The sequence below is a fragment of the Camelus bactrianus genome, chromosome 1 (assembly GCF_048773025.1).
Source record: "Camelus bactrianus isolate YW-2024 breed Bactrian camel chromosome 1, ASM4877302v1, whole genome shotgun sequence".
Taxonomy (NCBI): Eukaryota; Metazoa; Chordata; class Mammalia; order Artiodactyla; family Camelidae; genus Camelus; species Camelus bactrianus.
In genome coordinates, this window is record NC_133539.1 from 61,568,611 (window position 1) to 61,587,596 (window position 18,986).

Here is an 18,986-nt window from a genome sequence, read left to right on the forward strand (position 1 = left end):
CTATTTAACATTGTACTGGAAGTTCTGGCTAGAGTAATTAGGCAAGAAAAAGAAAAGCATTCACATTGGAAAGAAATAAGTAAAAATATCCCCATTTGCAGGTGACATTGCAAATTGCATTAGGGCTTGGATTTTGAAAGCCCTAAAGAATACACATACACGCACACACACACAAACACACACACTCAATTAGCAGTAACAAGTGAGTTCAGCAAAGTGGCAGCGTTTTTCATAATAGCCCAAAAATAGAAACAACCCAAATGTCCATTAGCTGGTGAATAAATGCCGTCAGCTGAAATAAATGTGGCATATTCACAAAGTGGAATATTATTCAGTCATAAAAGGAATGAGGTACTGATGCATGTTACAACATGGATAAACCTTGAAGACATTATGCCAGATGAAAGAAGTCAAATACAAAAGGCCACATGTTGTATGATTTTATTTAGATGAAATGTCCAGAACAGGCAAAGTCATAGAGACAGAAAGTAGATTAATGATTGCAAGGGGGTGGGAGGAGAGAGGAACTGAGAAATACGAGGTTTCTCTGGGGTGAAAATATTCTGCAATTAGATTAATGGTGTTGGTGGCACATTATGAATACACTAAAAAAACACTGGATTATACACTTTAAAATTACTAAAATGGTGTCAATAAGAAAAATTTGAAAAGAGAATGGCCTTGAAATATCAAATGACTGAGGAGCCCTAGGGAAAATTGATGAAATTTGTGGTTGGTTTGTTTTTTCAAAAATAACCCTTACACTGAAAAAGCCAAAACTGAAGTGATAGGTGTCTTATCATGTTAACATGATTTTGTGGGGAATATTAAACCAAAAAACATAAATGAAGAATTTGTTCTGCTGGATTCTAAAAATCTGTGTTTGACGGGGAGCCATCCAAAATTACCAAGAGAAGAATCGGATCCAGCTCATCTTGCCACGTCTTAGCTCTGGATGGACCAGCCGTAACTAATCCACAGCCACTGAGGGACTTCGGGTGGGGCAGAAGTACCACATCAGACTGAAGCCCTCCCTCTCACCAATGCCCCATCATTCCTCCCTCATCAACATCCATCCTGAGAATTAACCCTGTCTCCTCTGCTCCTCCCCGCTACTGCTGCCCAGCTGCTGAAACACCGGGGATCAGCCCAGTGGCCTTCCCTTTCCAACTGCCGCTGCTCTCCAAACCCCCTGCCTTACCTCTCTCAGTCCCCAGTTCTGTCCTGAAGAAGCTTCAGGGAATATCCTCAGCACCCTGTGTTCTGCTCTAGGGAAGTCTAAAGTTCAGGGCTCTAGGCAATTAACCTCAAGGCCTCTCAGTGGGCTAGAGATGAATGACCCACGGAGCGCTCCTGCAGTAATGGTTAGAGGAAGCTGAGTCAGCCTGTGTCTTTGCTAGGGCGGGGCCCAGGGGATTGACCCCCTGGAGGTCAGTGCCCTTGTCTTACTGTTGTGCCCTCACCTCCACCTTAGGAGGTAATTGGCCCCTGAGACTCCTGGATCACTACATTGTCCTGTCCAGGGAACTGTACTTTAGGGCAGGGGTGAAAGAAGGAGAGGATTCAGCTTGACCCTTGAGAAATATTTTGAGGTGCTTTGGGACAGGAGCAGGGAGTCCTCCTGGTACCACATCAGTAAGTGCTTCCTCTGATTGTGTATCCACTCACCAACCCAGAGCAGGGAGCCTCCTCTGCCTTCCCAGAACTGACTCTCCTGACCATCTCATGGGGATTTTTTTTTTTTTTTTTACTATCAAAAACTTCACACAAACCTCAACAGAATCCCTAATGCAGTTCCCTTCTGCCTCACCTCCAACCTGGTGTCATAATCTCTCTGAGCCTCAGTTTCCTTATCTGTAACATTGGAATAAAGGTAGCATTTACCTTATCAGAGTAATTGTAAGGTTTAAATGAGATGCGGTTCCTGCAGGACCTGGTGTACCATAAATGCTCAGTAGACATTAGCTACTGTTGCTGAGATTTTTACTATTTTATCAGTCATGGAACCAAATCTAAGGAGCACTTAGAATGTGTGAGGCGCTGTGCTGGGAACCTAGAGGTACTAAGTTTGGCCTCAAATAAGTTTAAATTTGTTTGAAAAGAGAAATTACCAATCAATAAAATAGTTCACAAGCACATAATTTGGCAGAGTTTTTCAAGATCTGTCAAAACGCTCGGAAATTTCACTCAGCAACTCTGCCTCTTAAATACAGCCTCCTCCTCATCTGCTGCATCTTCGGGGGCGGTTTGGCTGCATAAGCCTGTCATCAGGTTGTTGTGGGCTGGGAAACCCACATGCACCTCATGCACCATCTGGTCCACCCTTCCACACACCAAGGTAACAGCATCAACATAATCAAGGCCTCAGCCCTGACTCTTCCATCTCCAGGGGGACAGAGCCTCAGTTCCAGCCAGGTTCTCGGGGAGGGGGGGTTGCTGACCAGGGGTATTGCAGGGAAGATCAAGAATTTTGTCTCTACCACCACCCTAGAAGGTTCCTTAGGAGAAAGTTAGGATGAGGGCCGGCTCGGGGCAAGGGGTGGCCAAAGGCATTTGTGGGAGGAAGAAAGGAGGGGCCACACCTAAGGACAGGGAGGAGTCAGAAGCCAGGGAACTCAGCCAGCAAGGGGATCAAATTCCTCTGGGGTGAACTCTGAGATAGGAACTTGTGGGCACGGGAGGCCTGAGGAGAGAGAGCCAGAGGGGAAGACTCAGCCACTCCACCTACCCACAGCCCAGTCCTGCAGGCAGCACAGCCAGCAGGAGCCGCCTCCCTCAGGGCCCCCGACCTGCCTGCCCCTCGCTGGAGAGGAAAGGAATACGATGGAGCCAGGCAGGACTCAGATAAAGCTTGACCCCAGGTGAGTGCGGGTGGCAGGCCCTGAGCCAGGAGGCAATTGCTAAGCAGCAGGGGGCCCTATCACTCTGGCCTGTCCCTCCCTCTCATCCTCCCTCCCAGGGTCCTTTGGATCCCAGCACACAGAATGAGACAAGACTAATAATGGTCAGGCCATCCCAGGAGGTCCTTAGGGATACTGTGGGGTTGGGCTGGTGTATGACCCCTCAGAGCCTTAGCTTTAGCCCCCAGCCAGGGAGAGAAAGAGCCCAGAGATGAGGGAGATGGGAGGCATGCACAGAGCCCTGATCAGGTGGGGACCTGTTCCTGGTACTAAGGGTCCACTGTTTCCCTGGGACCGGCTCTTTCTCCCTAGCCAGTCCCTACCTGGGCTGCTGCCCCAATGAAGCTCTTTGAGCACTGCAGCCAGACCTGCCCATGGCCTAGGTGGCAGCCTGCCATTCACACCAGCCTGGGCCAATTTTCCATTCCCTCTAAGAATCAGGGTCTTGAGGGGAAATGGACAAGCTCCCTGAACCCAGGAGTGTTTGAGGGAGTATCGAGCTACTGGTGTCCCTTCTACTACCCTCCCCACTCCCCAAGCCCCCTGACTGTAGGCTGGTGTCTCTCCAGGTACACAGCAGATCTTCTGGAGATACTGAAAACCAACTACAGCGTTCCCGCCGCCTGCTTCTCTTACCCTCCCACTGCAGCCCAACTTCTGAGAGGTGAGTCAGGGACCTTCCCCAGAGGGACCTGAAATCAGAGAGAAAAATGAGCATCCCAGCAGGAGTCAGGGCAGCTGAGAGGAGCTAAGGAGAGGTAGTCCTGAACTGGCTGGCCTGGAGGGTCTGGGAGGAAGTGTGTCTAGTGTCTGTCTATCATGGTAAAAACCTGGGAGATCAACTCTTTGAGGAGCCAAAAGGCCAAAAGAGGGGTGTGACCATCTGGCCCAGAGACAAACCTGCAGGTTGGGCCTCCCCAATTCAAATTGAGGAAACTAACCTGGAGCATTTTTCAGACCCCAGGGCCACACGGGGACTCAGGTTGGTGCCCAAATGATCCCAGCCCCATAGAATCCCCTTGAGGCCTGCACAACAGCCTCCTTGAGAAAGGGTCTATATCATTTTAGAGAGGTGGTTATTATGAATAATGTTCTTAAAACTTAGGTGAACCTATAAAAGTATTGTGACAGTGTTGGCCTAGTAGATCCTATTACTGAATTGCTTTTGAAAGTGAAAGGCAGAGGAAGGGACTCTGTTTATTCCCTGAACATCTAAAAAATGACAATCAAATAACCTAGCATCTTGATAGCGAATGTGGCTCACATTCAAATTTAATTTTGTTTTCCTACTGCACGACCAACTACCTCTTGGACATGATGTATAGGCGTCTATATCTCTTTGGCATCCCTAATGCCTTCCCAGGCTCCTTCTTGATGTTGTCACCTTAAGAAGTAGACTTACTGAACAGCAGGATGTGATCAGTGTGCACTAGGAGGCAGGCACGGGCATAGCCTTGGACATTGCTTAGCCTCGTTTCAGATGCTGTGAACCAGAGTGAATACGAACTGCCAGAGGGTGTCCAGAGAAGCCTTGTGGCTGCTCTGTGGCTCATGCCAGTAGGCGGATGCTACATCCACCTTCAGGGTCCTCTTGTTTAAAAGGTGCGGCTGATGGTACAAGTCTTCCCTCATCCCAGCATTTTCAATCAGTCAATATTGTCCCGCAGAAGACTTTTGACAACATCTGGAGGCAGTTTCATTTGCTACCATGAGAGGGTGCTACTGCTGTCTAGTGGGTAGAGGTCAGGGATGTTGCCCTGGAAACAAAGGAAAGTCCCCACAAGAAAAAATTATCTGGGCCAAAGTGTCATTAATGCTGAGATTGAGAAACCCTGCCTTACACAGTGAAAATGGATCTCCCATGGCTTTGCTACAAAATGTACAAATAGAAGTACTCAGGATGTTCAAAGCAGGGAGAACATTCTGGGTTCTGGGTGTGGTGGTCTGGCGTACTGCTTTGTTCCCAGGTTGGAGTGGGTAGCAGTTGGAGAGTGAAGACCGGGCACTGCTGGAGTTGGAGTGGAGACAGAATGAGTAGGCAGTTTCTCCAGACACTGAGGAGCTGGATCTCACAAGATTCAAAGTTACTGGTGGGGAAGCTGGGGACAATTGAGAGGGCTGGGAAGGTAAGGTGGAGCCTGCTGAGTGTCAGGCAGAGGAGTTGTACTTTATCCTGCAGGCAGAGGAGTGGATGAGGGCTCTGAGATTGGGAGGGGCTGGATAGTGCTTAAGGACCATTATTAATCAGTAATCAAGATGGACTTTGAGGAAGATTTTTGAGAAGCCAAGATATAAATTGGAGGTTACTGCCCTAGGAAGCATGAGGGACAAGAGTCTGAGCCAGATCAGTGTCAGGGAAAAAAAGACAAGTTTAGAAAATATAGGCAATCTGGTAAATATCTTGACAAGATAAATGAAGGAAATAAGAGACTGTAACGATGACTCAGAGAATCTGGACAGCAGTGACGACACTGACAGAAATAGGAGAGTCAGGAAGAGGTGCCAATTGGAGGGTGTGTCTTCCTCCTTTATTTATAAACTCTGTTGTTCCTTAAACTAAATGCCATCTAAGAAAAAGCTGTTCTGGATGAATTATTGAATCCTTCAATAATCTGTTTTTGAAATGCCGTGATATGATTGCAATTATAATCCTTATAGGATTTTTTTTTTTACTGGACTGATCCAAACATTTATATGGAGGAGTAAAGGTCCAAGAAAGCCAAGACAATCTTGAAAAGTGCAAGGAAGGTGCATGCCCTCCCAGAGATTAAGGCTTATAAGAAGACTAGAGGGGAAGGTACAGCCCAAGTGGCAGAGCGCATGCTTAGCATTCATGAGGTCCTGGGTGCAATCCCCAGCACCTCCTCTAAAAATAAATAAATGAATAAACCTAATTACCTCCCTCCTCAAAAAAAAAAAAAAATTAAAAAAAATTTTAATTAAAAAAAAAGACTAGAATAATTAAAGGAATAGGGTAATAACTGCAAGGGGCCTGACAAGTAGAGAAATGAAATAGAATAGTGGGCTCAGAAATAGACCAATGTGCCCATTGGGGACTTGCTATATGAAAGGATGCTACACACCTCAGTGGGGCAGATGGACATTTCAAGAAGTGATGCTGGACAATTGCCTGTCCTTATGGCAAATAAATAAACATAAAAATAGCTCCAACCTAGCTTTAATTCAGGTATATTAAGTACCAAGTATAAAGTGCAAACATTTTTACAAAAGAAAATATGGAAAGATATCTTTATGGTTGGGAGTAGAGAATACTTTCTTAAATAAAACTCAAGAAGGCACAAATGATCATGAAGATTGACTACATAAAGCAAGCAAACTTCTATACAACTGAAAACATTATAAACAATGTTAAAAGCCAAACCAAAGACTGGGAGAAGATAGGTTCAAGCTTTATAACTAACAAGGATGATTAGTCAGTATAAGAAAAATTACCCAATAAAAATTAGATAAGATATATGAACAGACAATTCATACTAGAACAAGAAACCCAAATGGCCAATAAATATACAAAAAGATGATCTCTTTTGTTAGGCATTATGAAACCACAAATTAAACAATGAAATATCATTTCACTGTTCTCTTAAAGGTAAAAATTAAAAGTCTGATAGTTTCAAGTGATGGTGAATTTGAGAGGAACTGTAAACCCTTGTAGACTGCTGGTGGGAGTATAAATTAGTATAACCACTTTGAAGAGTAATTAGACACCTTTAACACTGAAGATTCTCATGTCCTACAACCCAGCAATTCTAACTCGAGGTATAAGAATAGAGGAGCTCTCCCATACATGCCAAAGAGACACATCTAAGAGTGTTTATGGTAATATTTGTTTGTCATAATGAAAATAGTAACAACCATGAAAATAAGGTTGAGTAGAAAAGCATTTTGCGAAATAATGCCATTTATATAGATTTTTTTTAATGCAAAGCAATATAATATGTTGAGTATGTACATACGTTGTGAAAAATTAAAACATTCAGGAAAAGATACAAACCAACTTCAGAATAGTAGTTAGCCCTGGAAGGTGAGGTAGGGAAGAAAAAGGGATCCAAGAGGTATATTTAGGGACCTTCAAATATATCTGTAACACTTTATCTTTCTAAGGATAACTTTTGAAGCAAAATTGGCAATATCATAACATTCCTTAAAATGGATTATCAGTATATTAATGTTTGCTCTATTATCCTTGATATTTTAAAAATTTTTATAATTAAAGAAATTATAAAAGTCATTTTTGACAGGCTGTGATGAAATGTTAGATTAAAGAAACCAGAATACTAAATTTTACAGTGTGATTGCAGTAATACAATATGTATGCACTTTAACCAGGATGTTTTTTTTAACATTTTTTATTGATTTATAATCATTTTACAATGTTGTGTCAAATTCCAGTGTAGAGCACAATTTTTCAGTTATACATGAACATATATATATTCATTGTCACGTTTTTTTCTCTGTGAGCTACCAACCAGGATGTATTTTAAAGCTACTTTTTATCGGGCAAATACTACATGCCATGCTAAGAGGTTTAATTAGGGGATAAATAACCTGTCCAAGGTTGTAGATCAAGCAGTGAGTAGAATTTTACTTTGAACTCAGAGCCTATGCTCTTAACCTCTATGGAAACAAATATGCAAAAATGAAAATAATTTTTGGTTAGGAACTAGCTAGGATTATGGGTGACACTTTTCAAAATTTTAATATTCCTATATTGTTTTCATTATTAAAAAATAATCTTCACTATTACACAGACAGTGGGAAATTTGCTAGTTGCTAAAGGTATAATTGTATTCAGATGAGTCAGTTAGACAAGCATTTTCCCAAAGTGCGTTCCTTGGAATACTAATCCCAAAGAGCACTCCATGAGAACAGAACCTGTAGAAAAATAACTTTTGTAAACTCCTTTTGGAAATTAACAATATAAATCAGATTTAAAACTTCAGTATATTCTGCAGGAAAGAAACTTGTTTAACTTTGTTTAAAGTGTTTCCCAAAATCTTTGTGCTACAGGATACTTTTTTTTCCGTAATGCCTATTAAGATGCAGAAAAATAAGATAGAGAACAATCTTCCAAGAAGAGAAATGAGTTTAAGGTAGAGTAGTGGTGTCAGACTATGGATGCCAAGGAACTTCTCTCTCTCAGCTTTGCACCATGGAAGTGGATACAACAGCCTGTAGATACTGCAAGTGTGAGAAAGACAGAGCACCAATGCCAGCAGATAAAGTGCAAAAGCACTTCTGTGTTAACAGTCGGAGTTGCCTCACCCCCACCTTCATAAACGTAAGCAATCTTTAGAGTTGCTCTGATTGCTTATGTTACTCCACATTTCCTCCGGTATCTATGTGAACACATTCCAAGTCAGCTTGAGTGATGGTTAAGAAAATGAGCTTAGGATCAGGAACCCCTGGGTTTAAATTCCAGCTTCATCTCTTCCAGGCTAGGTGACCATGGGCAAGGTGCTCAACTCTCTAAGACTAGTTTACTGAAAAAGCTTATAAAATGGAGCTAATAGGAATTCCCATGGGATCCTTTCTTTCATTCAACAATCACTCTTACTGTTCAGGCACTTGGAGAAAGGAACAGAGAATAAGCCTGACAAAGTCCCTGCCTTTGTGCTGAGTTTTTTGTGTTTGTTTGTTTTGTTTTGGTGAGTTTTTTTGTTTTTGTTTTTGTTTTTGTTTTTGGTAGGTGGCAGTTTTAATAAGAGGGAACTTACACGTAAGGTTTGTCTTGGGCAAGGTGATTAGATCTCCATGCCTGCCAGAATCTTTTTTTTTTTAAACACTTTTATTATGGTATGATTCCTTTATGGTAAACTACACATGTTTCAGAAGTAAAATTTGATAGATGTATACACCAATGAAAAACCACCACCACAATCAAGATAGCTAACATTTCCCTCACTCCCCGAATTTCGAATTCCCAATTTATCCTTTCCTAATCCCTTTATACTGCGATCACTTCAATGGGGACAGACAATAAACAGTTAAATAAATACGTACATAACCTCACTGTGGAGGGCAGATAAGGGGCGGAGTAATGGCACATTGGGCACTCAGGGGAGGCTGGTTGAGGAGAGGCATTTGAGCAGAGAGCTTAGTGATGAGAAGGAGCCACAGCCACACGAGCTCAGGGAGAAAAGCTGAACAGGCAGAAGCCAAGCGCTATAAAATCCTGGAGGTGAAAACAGCTCACGTGGTTGTTGGGATGCTGAGGAGTGGTAGGAAACTTCAAGTAAACAGAGATGAGTCGAGATGCAGTGACTGAGTTTGGAGAACACTCTGAGTAGGAGAGGTTGAGGAATCAGGAGAGGAAACCTAGGGTCAGAGGCCAGGAGGGGAACCAGAAGGACTGTGGTTCTGCAAGTCAAGGGGGGGAGGTTTTCAAGGACCAGGGAATAGTCAAGGACAATGAAGATTGGGAAAGGCTTTGGCCTTGATGGCTTTGGGAAGGGCTGTTTCTACTATCAGTTCTCAGTGAGCTGATGAGGACAAGAGTCAAGGAGCGGGTGGGAGAGTGAGGCGAGGAGAGGCCTCCTGCAGTGACTGCCCTTTCCGAAAATGGACATTGGATTTTAGAAATCTACTGAATTAATTTTGGTTTCTGCTATTTGGACTTTATCTTTTGTCTGTATTTTTTTAACTAAACATTTTTACTGTAAAAATAATTCAGTAAATATGAAAATACAGAAAAGTGAAAAGAAGGAAAGTCATATATGGTCCCACCACTCAAGACCAGCACTGCAAATATTGTAGTGTAATTTCTGTTTTCTATGCTTTTATTTAACATTAGTGGAAATCATTCTATACTATATTTTATGTCTTGTTTTTACATGCATGACATCATATGAATTTTTCACATTATTATATATTAGGCAAAATATGTCTTTTAAAAAATTTTTTTTGTTATAAAATGTATATTCATTACAGAATAATTGTAAAAGAAAGAAGACAAAAACTACCCACAGTCTTATCACCCAAAGACAACATTGCTGATTTTTTTAGTATTTCTAAGCATTTTTTCTTTTTTTTTTCTAACTCTTTTCTGGAGGGGGGTGCAGCAATTGGGTTTATTTATTTATGTTTAGAGGAGGTACTGGGGATTGAACCCAGGACCTTCTGCACGCTAAGCATGTGCTCTACCACTTGAGCTATACCCTCCCCCTAGGCATATTTTCCATGCAATGATTTTTTTTAATCAAAATAATATATGAACATGATTAAAAATGTAAATAGCACAAAGGGGCTACTAATGAAAACCAACAATCCCCTGCCCTATTTATTCTTATTTCTAATCTCCCTCATCCTTTTTGAGCTGATGATTCTCCTGATAGTTGCCTTCAAACTACCATTATTTCCTGGGGTATTAATTTTGGACATTATCTGTGGCCGCCTCTATAATACATGAAGATTTAGCTCATTTAGTGCCAACCTCTTCCATTTTTTCTATATAATTATGTCAATATTTTAGTTGGCTATCTTTATAGCTATATATACTGTACCTATGGCTTATTTCTTATTGTGCCAACTATGGACAGTACTTCTTCACTTTCCATTTTGTAAGATAAAGATATTGGTGCCTCACTCTTCCTTTCAACTCTTTTCTACCTTTTTCTACCCAATCAAATCCTTTAAACATGATTATAATTTTACTGTGCTAATTTTGATTCTGCTTTGTTCATGTAAATGTGTGTTTGATGTTTGTTTTAGGTATAAATTACATACTGTAGGGCAATGATTTTAAGTATATAATTTGGTGGATTTTTACCTACATGTACATCTATGAAACCACCATCCAGCCCAAGATACAGAGTATTTCCAGCATCCAGCAGGGTCTCTCATACTCCCCCCAGTTAATACTCCTCCAAAGACCACTATCCTAAGCTCTAACACATCTTTGATCAATTTTCCCTATTCTTCAATTGATGTAATCAAAATCAAACAGTAATTCCATTACGGGGATATATCAAAATTTCTTAATCTGTATTCTTGTTGAAGAACATAATGGGCTATTTCCCATTTGAGCCATTACGAACTATGCTGCTCTGAACGTTCTTTTGGTGATTCTAGGCACTCATTCCTATTGAATATGTTTCCAGGAGTGCAGTTTCTGTGTCACAGGGTAGGTGTATATTGAGCTTTAATGGATACTAACAAACTGTTTTCCAAAGTACTAGTACCACTCCCAACAGCAACGTATGAGAGTTCCAATTGTTTCTCATCCTCACCAGCACTTAGAATCATTATTCCGTTTAACTTCAGCCCTTCTGGTGGGTATATAGTGGCATCTCACATTTTTATTTCCCCGATGACTGTTGATATTTAGAACCTTTTTATACTTCTTGAACATTTGAATTGAACTTTGAAAAGTTACTGTTTAGATCTTTTTTTATTTGTAAAAATTGTGTTCTTTTCCTTACTGATAGGAGGAATTCTTTATATACTATGAATATGAGTCTTTTGTTGGATATTTGTATAGCAAATATCCTCTCTCAGTACACATTTATTTAAAATGCTTCCCCCAGTCTGCTTGCTGCCTTTTTTGTTTTTCAAACACTCATGAATTTAGACTTTTTATATCAGATTTGACCATTGTTCTCTTTGTGATTTCCTGGATTGCACCTAAGTTTAGGCGGATCTTCCCTTTCCAAAGTTTTGATGAAAATACACTTCTCTCTTTTTCTCTTCTTTCAGTTTTCCCTGTTTGACTTTTAAAGGCTTATCTCTTTAATCTATCTGGAATTATTTTGATATGTGGCAGGCTTTATGTGTATCTCACGATAAAACAATCATGATTTTTAAAAATCTACATTTTTATTGCATAAGGGTAAAATTTAGTGAAAAAAAATTCTCTGTGATTTTTATATTTTTAAAGCTTCAAAGAGGAAAAGGTAAAGTCTCTTTTTAATAAAGGACTACAACCAGTTTTCTTAATGTTTAAAACCTGCAGAGCCTACTGGAACAGTATCTAGAGAGGTAATTAAGAAAGAGGCAACAGAGCCACACAGCAAGAGCAACGCCAAGCCAGTAATTTAGTCACCCAGTGGGCGAGGGCTGTGACCTAACTAAATGGAGGGGAGTGGAGGAAGGGATGGGGAGGAGGGAAGAAAATAGCACAGCCTAGTCTTTTGTAGCCAGTGATAGGAAAAGCTTACCACTGACTTCAGAAGTGCAGCTTGGGAGCTGGAATCCAAGGACCACCTTCCCCGTGGCAGGTCCTCCGGAGTGGTCACAGACCTAACTCTGGTCAGAGGTAAAGGGCCTCTTGGATAAAGCAAACAGAAACAGAGACAAACATGTGCTCTGAAATAAGAACAACCAGGGTCAACATGACATTTTTTGATAAATTCACCTTTGTCCTGGTTGCTCCTTGTGGTGCCGTCAGGTGTGACTGATCTAGCTGACAATGACTCAAGTCTTTACTGTGGTATGGTCGCCTTCCTCCCTGCCTTGGTGTCAGCAGTAACATCTCTGCCTGAGCTGCCCTCAGTCACCAAGACATAGGGCAGGCCAGCCAATACCTTTCTCATAATGTACTCCCAATGCAATAAGACAACGGACTGGACTCTGACAGTCTTCCCCAACTTCTTCCTGTCATCTAGCCAGTTAGGAGGTGGAAAGGAGTTTGCCAACCAGGGAAGAGACTTAGATAAACGAAGGTCTGGGCTTGTTGGCAGACTCCTCCTGTCGCTGAGGACACTGAACCCTTTGTTTAAAACTAATTGTTGCACTGATGAATCACATGTCCAGCAACAAATACTGTGATTATATTAATGTTCTCCTGTTAGAAATGGTGAGGCCAGAGTAGCTTCACTGGTGTTTGTTAAAATGTTTATCTTCTGGCTATTGCCATTGTCGGGTGAGGTGGTTTAAAATGTAGATTACTGGTTCCATCCCAGATCTATTGAAATAGCATCCCTGACGGCAAGGCCTGGGCAGCTACTTTTTAACAGCTCCTCAAATAACTTGAATAAACACTAAAGAGAGCTACTCAACCACATTTGGTATAAGACTAAGTGTGAAGCCAACATGGGTCAAATGTCCTTGGAGACTTTACTTGTACCCATTTGTTAAAGTCCCTTCCTAATGTCCCAGTTTTGTGACATAATTTTTGAAATAAAACTTAAACAGCTCTAAGTAAAGCATGAATTATATTCTGCTTCAATTATAATGTTTATTGGTCCCCGTCTGCTAGCATGACACCTGATAATGAGATAGAAAAGTGAATAGGCCCTGTTGACCTCCTAATTCAGAATTTTTGCTAATATTTGCTAATTTTGCAATATAAACTGGTTTGGTGTCAATACCCTCGTTCAGGTAAGCCTTACCGTACCTGTAGTTATTTGGTCTAGTCTCCCATCTCCGCAGAAGAATGACTATTTCTTAGTCACATGTTGGATCTGTAGGTCTAAGAAAAAGCCCATCTTTTGCATGGAAGGGAACCTAGACCAGGTAATTCTAGATGTGGTAAAGCAATTTAGATTCAAGTGAGGAAGCCTACATCTTCTGCTCCTCAGTCGTGGTCTTTACCTCACTGAAGTCTGCCTTCTCTTTCCACTCTAGCATTGGGTCCTGTGGAGATTTCCCTCACGGTCATCATGACCTTGCTTGTCCTGGGTTCAATCGCCATCTTCCTGGAGGATGCTGTCTACATACACAAGAACACTCGCTGCCCCATCAAGAGGAAGACTCTTCTCTGGATGAGCTCTGCACCCACGGTGAGGGCCTGGTAGCTGCTCTTTGAGAGGGACCAGAGAGGAACTAGGGTCCATTTTGAGGATTCCTTTAAACTCAATAATTCAAGTCAGCAATGAGGTGCCTTCCTCTACCACCTTAGGGTGGGGGTTTTAATCTGATTTCTGTTTGCAGTCAGGACCCCTTGCTTGGAAGATCAACGGACAGTGGGATAGAGTATTCGAAACCTTAGAGCCACCGAGACAGCTAGAGAAACTGCTCAGCCCACCAGCAGCCCCACTCACTACTCCCTCACTATGATACTGCTGTTAAAAGCAAGCCTCATTCCTGTACAGACAGAGCAGTGGTTCCTCAGCATGTAGTAGGAGAAGAATTTTCCCCTATGGGGTCATGCTTACCCTACCCTTACATTGCAGGTCCTTTTAACTCCCCCACAGCCATTGGATAGCTCTTTGGCTTGCTCTCAGGCCATAAGGTAGGACTTCTCTTTCCTTGTGGTGAGCTCTGTGTCTGTGTGGGGTGAAGAACAAAGTCCTTGAGGCCCTTTCCTGCCAGATAACATCTGCCTGGGCCATCTCAAGTCATCAGGGTTGCTCTAATAACATGGGATGTTGAAAAGGAAGGGTTGGATCTTGATCCACTTACTTCTAAAGACAAACTAACCTCCTATCCCATGAATATAGGTTGAGAGAGTCTTCAAAAGAGCCCCTGGCTCAAAGTGACTTGCTGTCTCTAACCCTAGACAAGGAATAAACTGACAGCTGAATTTTAATTGGCAATAATCACACCTCAGATAAACCTCATTGGCTGCAATACTGCCACTGTGCAAAGTTTGACAGCTGAATTTTTTAAGAAGTTTTAGTTAGTTATTTTTTTCAGCTGGCCACCTTTAAGTAATGATGCCTCAAATGTTTAAGTTTTGCTTCCTTAAGTCCTTGAAGCAAAAGGTGAGCATGAAGTCTCCCTCGTTGTCCTAACCTGCTCTTTGCTCCTCTCCAAGCAGACAGTGTCTGCATTCTGCTGCTTTGGTCTCTGGATCCCTCGTGCCCTCACACTTGTGGAAATGACCATAGCCGCGTGAGTGTCCTGCCCCACCCCCAGCTCTGGGCTGTATATCCTTCTGGGGTCCTCTCCCTGCTCCCTTCTCTCCCAGACTCCAGAGTCCATGTCTTCTTTTATCCCCTGTCCCTTCCATAAATCCCTGCAAACCAGCTGATCACAAATCTAGCACTTTCCAACTTGTGCTAATCCAGGTCTCTTGAACTTCTAGTTCATCCTCAGGTGCCACTTTGCTCCCATAGCCCAAAATTGCCCTCTTCCCACCCTGTCCTCTCTCTCATTCCTCTTGGGTCACACATTTAGAACACCCAGTCCCTACTGTGATCCCCTCAGGAAGCCCCACCTCTCCCTGCCTCCTTTGCAGTCTATTTTCCTTTGGCAGCACAGGGTATCCTCTCAGCTGCCGCCGCCTCCCTTTCTGTGTACTCAGGCCCACCTCTCTCCTGACGCTAGGTTTTACTCGGTGTACTTTTACCTGCTGATGCACATCATGGTGGAAGGCTTTGGTGGGAAGGAGGCAGTAATGAGGACACTGAAGGACACCCCAGTGAGGATCCATACAGGCCCTTGCTGCTGCTGCTGCCCCTGCTGCCCCAAAATCATGCTCACCAGGTAAGTCGGGAGGGAGAAGCAGCGGGAGGAACAGGTCAGCCTCTGCCTGCACTCTCCCCGGAGCCTTGTTGGCTCTCGCAGCCCTGCTTCAAGCCTCTTGGAACAAGGCTTGTATGGAACAAAACCAGTGATGAGAGGGTGGGCATCCCACAGCCAGCGCCCTCACACTGGGCGCCCACCCAGAGGTGAGAGGAGCAGAGGAAGGAGAACTCCGAAGTTCCCATCACTTAAGCTCACCGCCCCCTACAAACTACCACCCAGAGCAAACTAGACTTTGGGCTATTTACTTCCCCTTTTTTGTCCATTTTGGGTTGTAAAGTTGGGATCAACACTCAGTTCTTGCTCAAAAGGCAGCATTCTGGTCTGACAGTGAGTGGGAGGCAAGAGGGAAGGTTCCCAAGGCTGTCAACATTCTGGCTTTTTCCTGAGTCCACATCCGTTTAACCGTTGGGTGACTGTGATGGCAGCCACACTTCAGCCCAGGAGCCCAGTGAGGGAGCAGGAAGGGCTTCTTGGGGCAGGTAGTTTGTTCACCCATGTTCCTAACCCTCTTCCCTCCTCAGGAAGAAGCTTCAGCTCCTGATGTTCGGCCCCATCCAGTATGCCTTCTTCAAGATAACACTGAGCCTAGCGGGCCTGTTTCTCGTCCCTGATGGCGTCTATGACCCATCAGACGTAAGCAAGGAGTGAGGGGCAGCAAAGCCCAAGATTCATTTAATACCTTTGAGCTCTAGAAGGAAGAGTTGGGGCCAATATCACCTGATACAGGGCCCCAGGGGTGGGGTAGCCCCGGGGACAGGGTGACTGTGGAAAAGTAGAGGCTCGTGGACTCCAGTGGGAAGAGAGGGGATGGGGAGAGGCCAAGGCTTTGGGCTTTTTTACTTTCCCCACCATGGGAGAGGGGAAATAAAGGGAGGAGGAAGGGCCTGCCTCCCTTGCTGACTACTTCCTGGTCTGCCACCAGATTTCTGAGAGGAGCACAGCTCTGTGGATCAACACTTTCCTCGGTGTGTCCACTCTGCTGGCTCTGTGGGCCCTGGGCATCGTTTTCCGTCAAGCCAAGCTGCACCTGGGCGAGCAGAACATGGGAGCCAAATTCTATCTCTTCCAGGTAACCATACCCTGGGAGAGAAAGATGGCTAATAATCAGCCACAAATAATAGGGGTTCAGAGCCGAGACTAATAAAGGCTAAAAGTGGGTCTGGGAAGCTTCTTAAGCCTTAGGTTTCCTGTGAGATTTGGAAAATAATCCCTGCCCTTCCCCAGTTTTGCTTTTCTGTGCTGTAATAGTCTCCTGGGACTGGTGTAACAAAACATCACAAATTGGGTGGCTTAAAACAACAGAAATTTATTGTCTCACAGTTCTAAAGGCTAGATGTCCAAAATCAAGCTTTCAGCCGACCCACACTCCCTCTGAAACCTGTCAGGGAGAATCCTTCCTTGATCTTCCTGACTCCTGTGGTTTGCAGCAACCCTTGGCATCCTTGGCTCACAGTGGCATCACTCCTCCAACATCACATGGCATTTCGCCCTCATGTGTCTGTGTCTCACGTCTCTTTTCCTCTTCTTATAATGACACCAGTCATATTGGAATAAGGACCCACCCTACTCCTACTAACCTCATCTTAACCTAATTACAACTAATTAGTTAACCAAAACAATGATGCTATTTCCAAACAAGGTCACATTCTGAGCTACTGGGAGTTAGGCTTCAACATATCTTTTCTGGGGACACAATGAAACCCATAACACATGTGATTATCCAACCTTAAATTCTTATGTCTTTGCTTTTTTCTTCTTCTCTACCCATTACTTCTAAAAACCCTATAGTTTATCACCACCAGCAACATCAACATTATCACAGCTACAACTATGAACTACCTGTACCACATAGACATTTTTCATGCATAAATTACATTTAAATGTTCACTACAATCTTAAAGAGTCATTACTATTTCTTTTTGACCAGTGAGGAAACAGATGTTATGGGGCTTGCTCAAAGGCACATAAGGCTTGGAACTGGAATTTAAACCTAGATCTGTCTACTCCTAAACCCACATCCCTTCTTCTCATCACATTGCCTCTTCATCTTCACATCTTTTCTGAAAATTCTCTCAAAGGCAAATGCAATGACTTCTAGCCCAATATTGTTTTCCTTCTTTCTCCATTCTTTCTTCTCCTTGTTGGGCCCTTCTCCTACTCCCAAGGCACAATGACTCCTGTAGAGCTAACAGGGTGATTTCACATACATTCTCATTTGATCTAAGCAAGTGCCACTGGAATGTGAATTTACAGGCACATAGAAGGTAGAATCAGAGGGTCTGTAGGAAGACAGAAGAGCCTGAAATGGAGTAAGAGACTGAAGGGACACAGAAAGGACCTGGGCCCCTTAGGGTCAGGCCATAGGATAAAACCCCTTGATGGCCGAGCCTGCCCATGAATATTATGGGGAAGCCTGGATGAGCCAAGTCTGCCCAGAAGAGGCTGTGCTTTAGAAAAGTGTATGTACTCAAGAGAGGGCAAGTACCAGGACACATTTCAAACACAGCAGTGGGCCAGCTGTCCTCGGCGCCATGGATGCTGGGCCTCCTGCCCTCACTTTCCTTTTCTGTTCTGCAGGCGCTCCTTATTCTGTCTGCCGTGCAGCCAGCCATTTTCTCAGTCTTGGCCAACAGTGGGCAGATTGCTTGTTCGCCACCCTTTTCCTCTAAAATCAGGTCTCAAGGTGAGCACATAAGGGCGCCTGTCCCAGGCCAGGATGGTCAAGACGGGGAGGTCAGGGAAGAGAGGACCTTAGAACAGAAGGTGGGCCAGCCAGCCTCAGAAAACTTAGAATATTCTGATCAAAAAGGAACCTCCAAGAAATCTAGCTGAGGCTCTACTAAGGAGACTATGACTTCTGTGATCACACAGAGGACAGCTGCAAGCCCACAGCTTCAGGCCAGTCGTGATGGCCAACCCAGGAAGCCATGAGTTCAGTCCTCAGCTCCTGGAAGAGGAATGGGTCTGGTGAGGAAGCAGAAGGTCATGCTGATAAAATATACAAAAGAAATGGAGTTTAATGCTGGCCTCAAATTGCAGAACCAACTTCTGGTTCTGGCTTTACTATTAACCTGCTATGTTACTTCTGACAACTTAATATCTCTAGGTCCTGGTTTGAGGAGAAATTAGATAAAGTGTTGTTCAACTTATACGCCAGGGCTGCTAGTGGGATTCTGCATCTGTAAGTTAGCATAACCAACATTATATTTCGCCCCACGCTGCAGTGATGAACTGCCATCTCCTCATCCTGGAGTCCTTTCTGATAACTGTGCTGATACGAATGTACTACCGAAGGAAAGACAGCAAGGTCGGGTATGAACCTTTCTCTTCTCCAGATCTGGATTCAAACGTCAAAGCCTGAGGTGGATGACTTGGACAATCAAAGAGACACTGTACTCATTAGATGGGCACAAGATTTCTTTACTGACCCCCAACCTTGACCAAATGGGGGTGGTTTCCATTGTCAGCGCAAGCTGGCAGATCACATACACTTGACTATAGAGACAAATGTGAACTATGCGATAGGATGAAATTGTTTTGGATCTGGCCTGAGGAAGGTATTTTAAGTTTTATAATAAACAGGATGGAGTTTGATATTCTATAACGGGGCACAGTGCCTTTGTGGGTGCCACTATCAGCCCTTAAAGCTTGTATATTAAA

At 43.4% G+C, this 18,986-nt stretch overlaps 1 protein-coding gene and 1 pseudogene across 2 annotated transcripts; one reads left to right on the top strand and one right to left on the bottom strand.

The window, feature by feature from the left end:
* Positions 1-1,421: 1,421 nt before the first annotated feature.
* Positions 1,422-18,687, top strand: SLC51A (solute carrier family 51 member A). 2 transcript variants are annotated; one of them, XM_074365275.1, is made up of 9 exons: positions 1,422-2,861; positions 3,470-3,564; positions 13,482-13,636; positions 14,614-14,690; positions 15,126-15,284; positions 15,848-15,959; positions 16,249-16,395; positions 17,904-18,009; positions 18,551-18,687. In XM_074365275.1, exons 1-9 carry the CDS (start codon positions 2,824-2,826, stop codon positions 18,685-18,687), a joined length of 1,026 nt encoding a protein of 341 aa, XP_074221376.1. In that variant the 5' UTR covers positions 1,422-2,823. The 2 variants fall into 2 exon arrangements, with proteins under 2 accessions (XP_074221376.1, XP_010957624.1); XM_010959322.3 differs by having other exon boundaries at positions 2,580-2,861; positions 14,617-14,690.
* Positions 14,277-14,446, bottom strand: LOC123618142 (U4 spliceosomal RNA; annotated as a pseudogene).
* Positions 18,688-18,986: the final 299 nt, after the last annotated feature.

Excerpts from the sequence above, each read along its gene's own strand:
- SLC51A (XM_074365275.1), top strand. The coding sequence starts at position 2,824 with ATGGAGCCAGGCAGGACTCAGATAAAGCTTGACCCCAG. Across the intron at positions 15,285-15,847 it reads CCCAAAATCATGCTCACCAG|GAAGAAGCTTCAGCTCCTGA; the intron begins GTAAGTCGGGAG and ends TTCCCTCCTCAG. Across the intron at positions 16,396-17,903 it reads CCAAATTCTATCTCTTCCAG|GCGCTCCTTATTCTGTCTGC; the intron begins GTAACCATACCC and ends TCTGTTCTGCAG.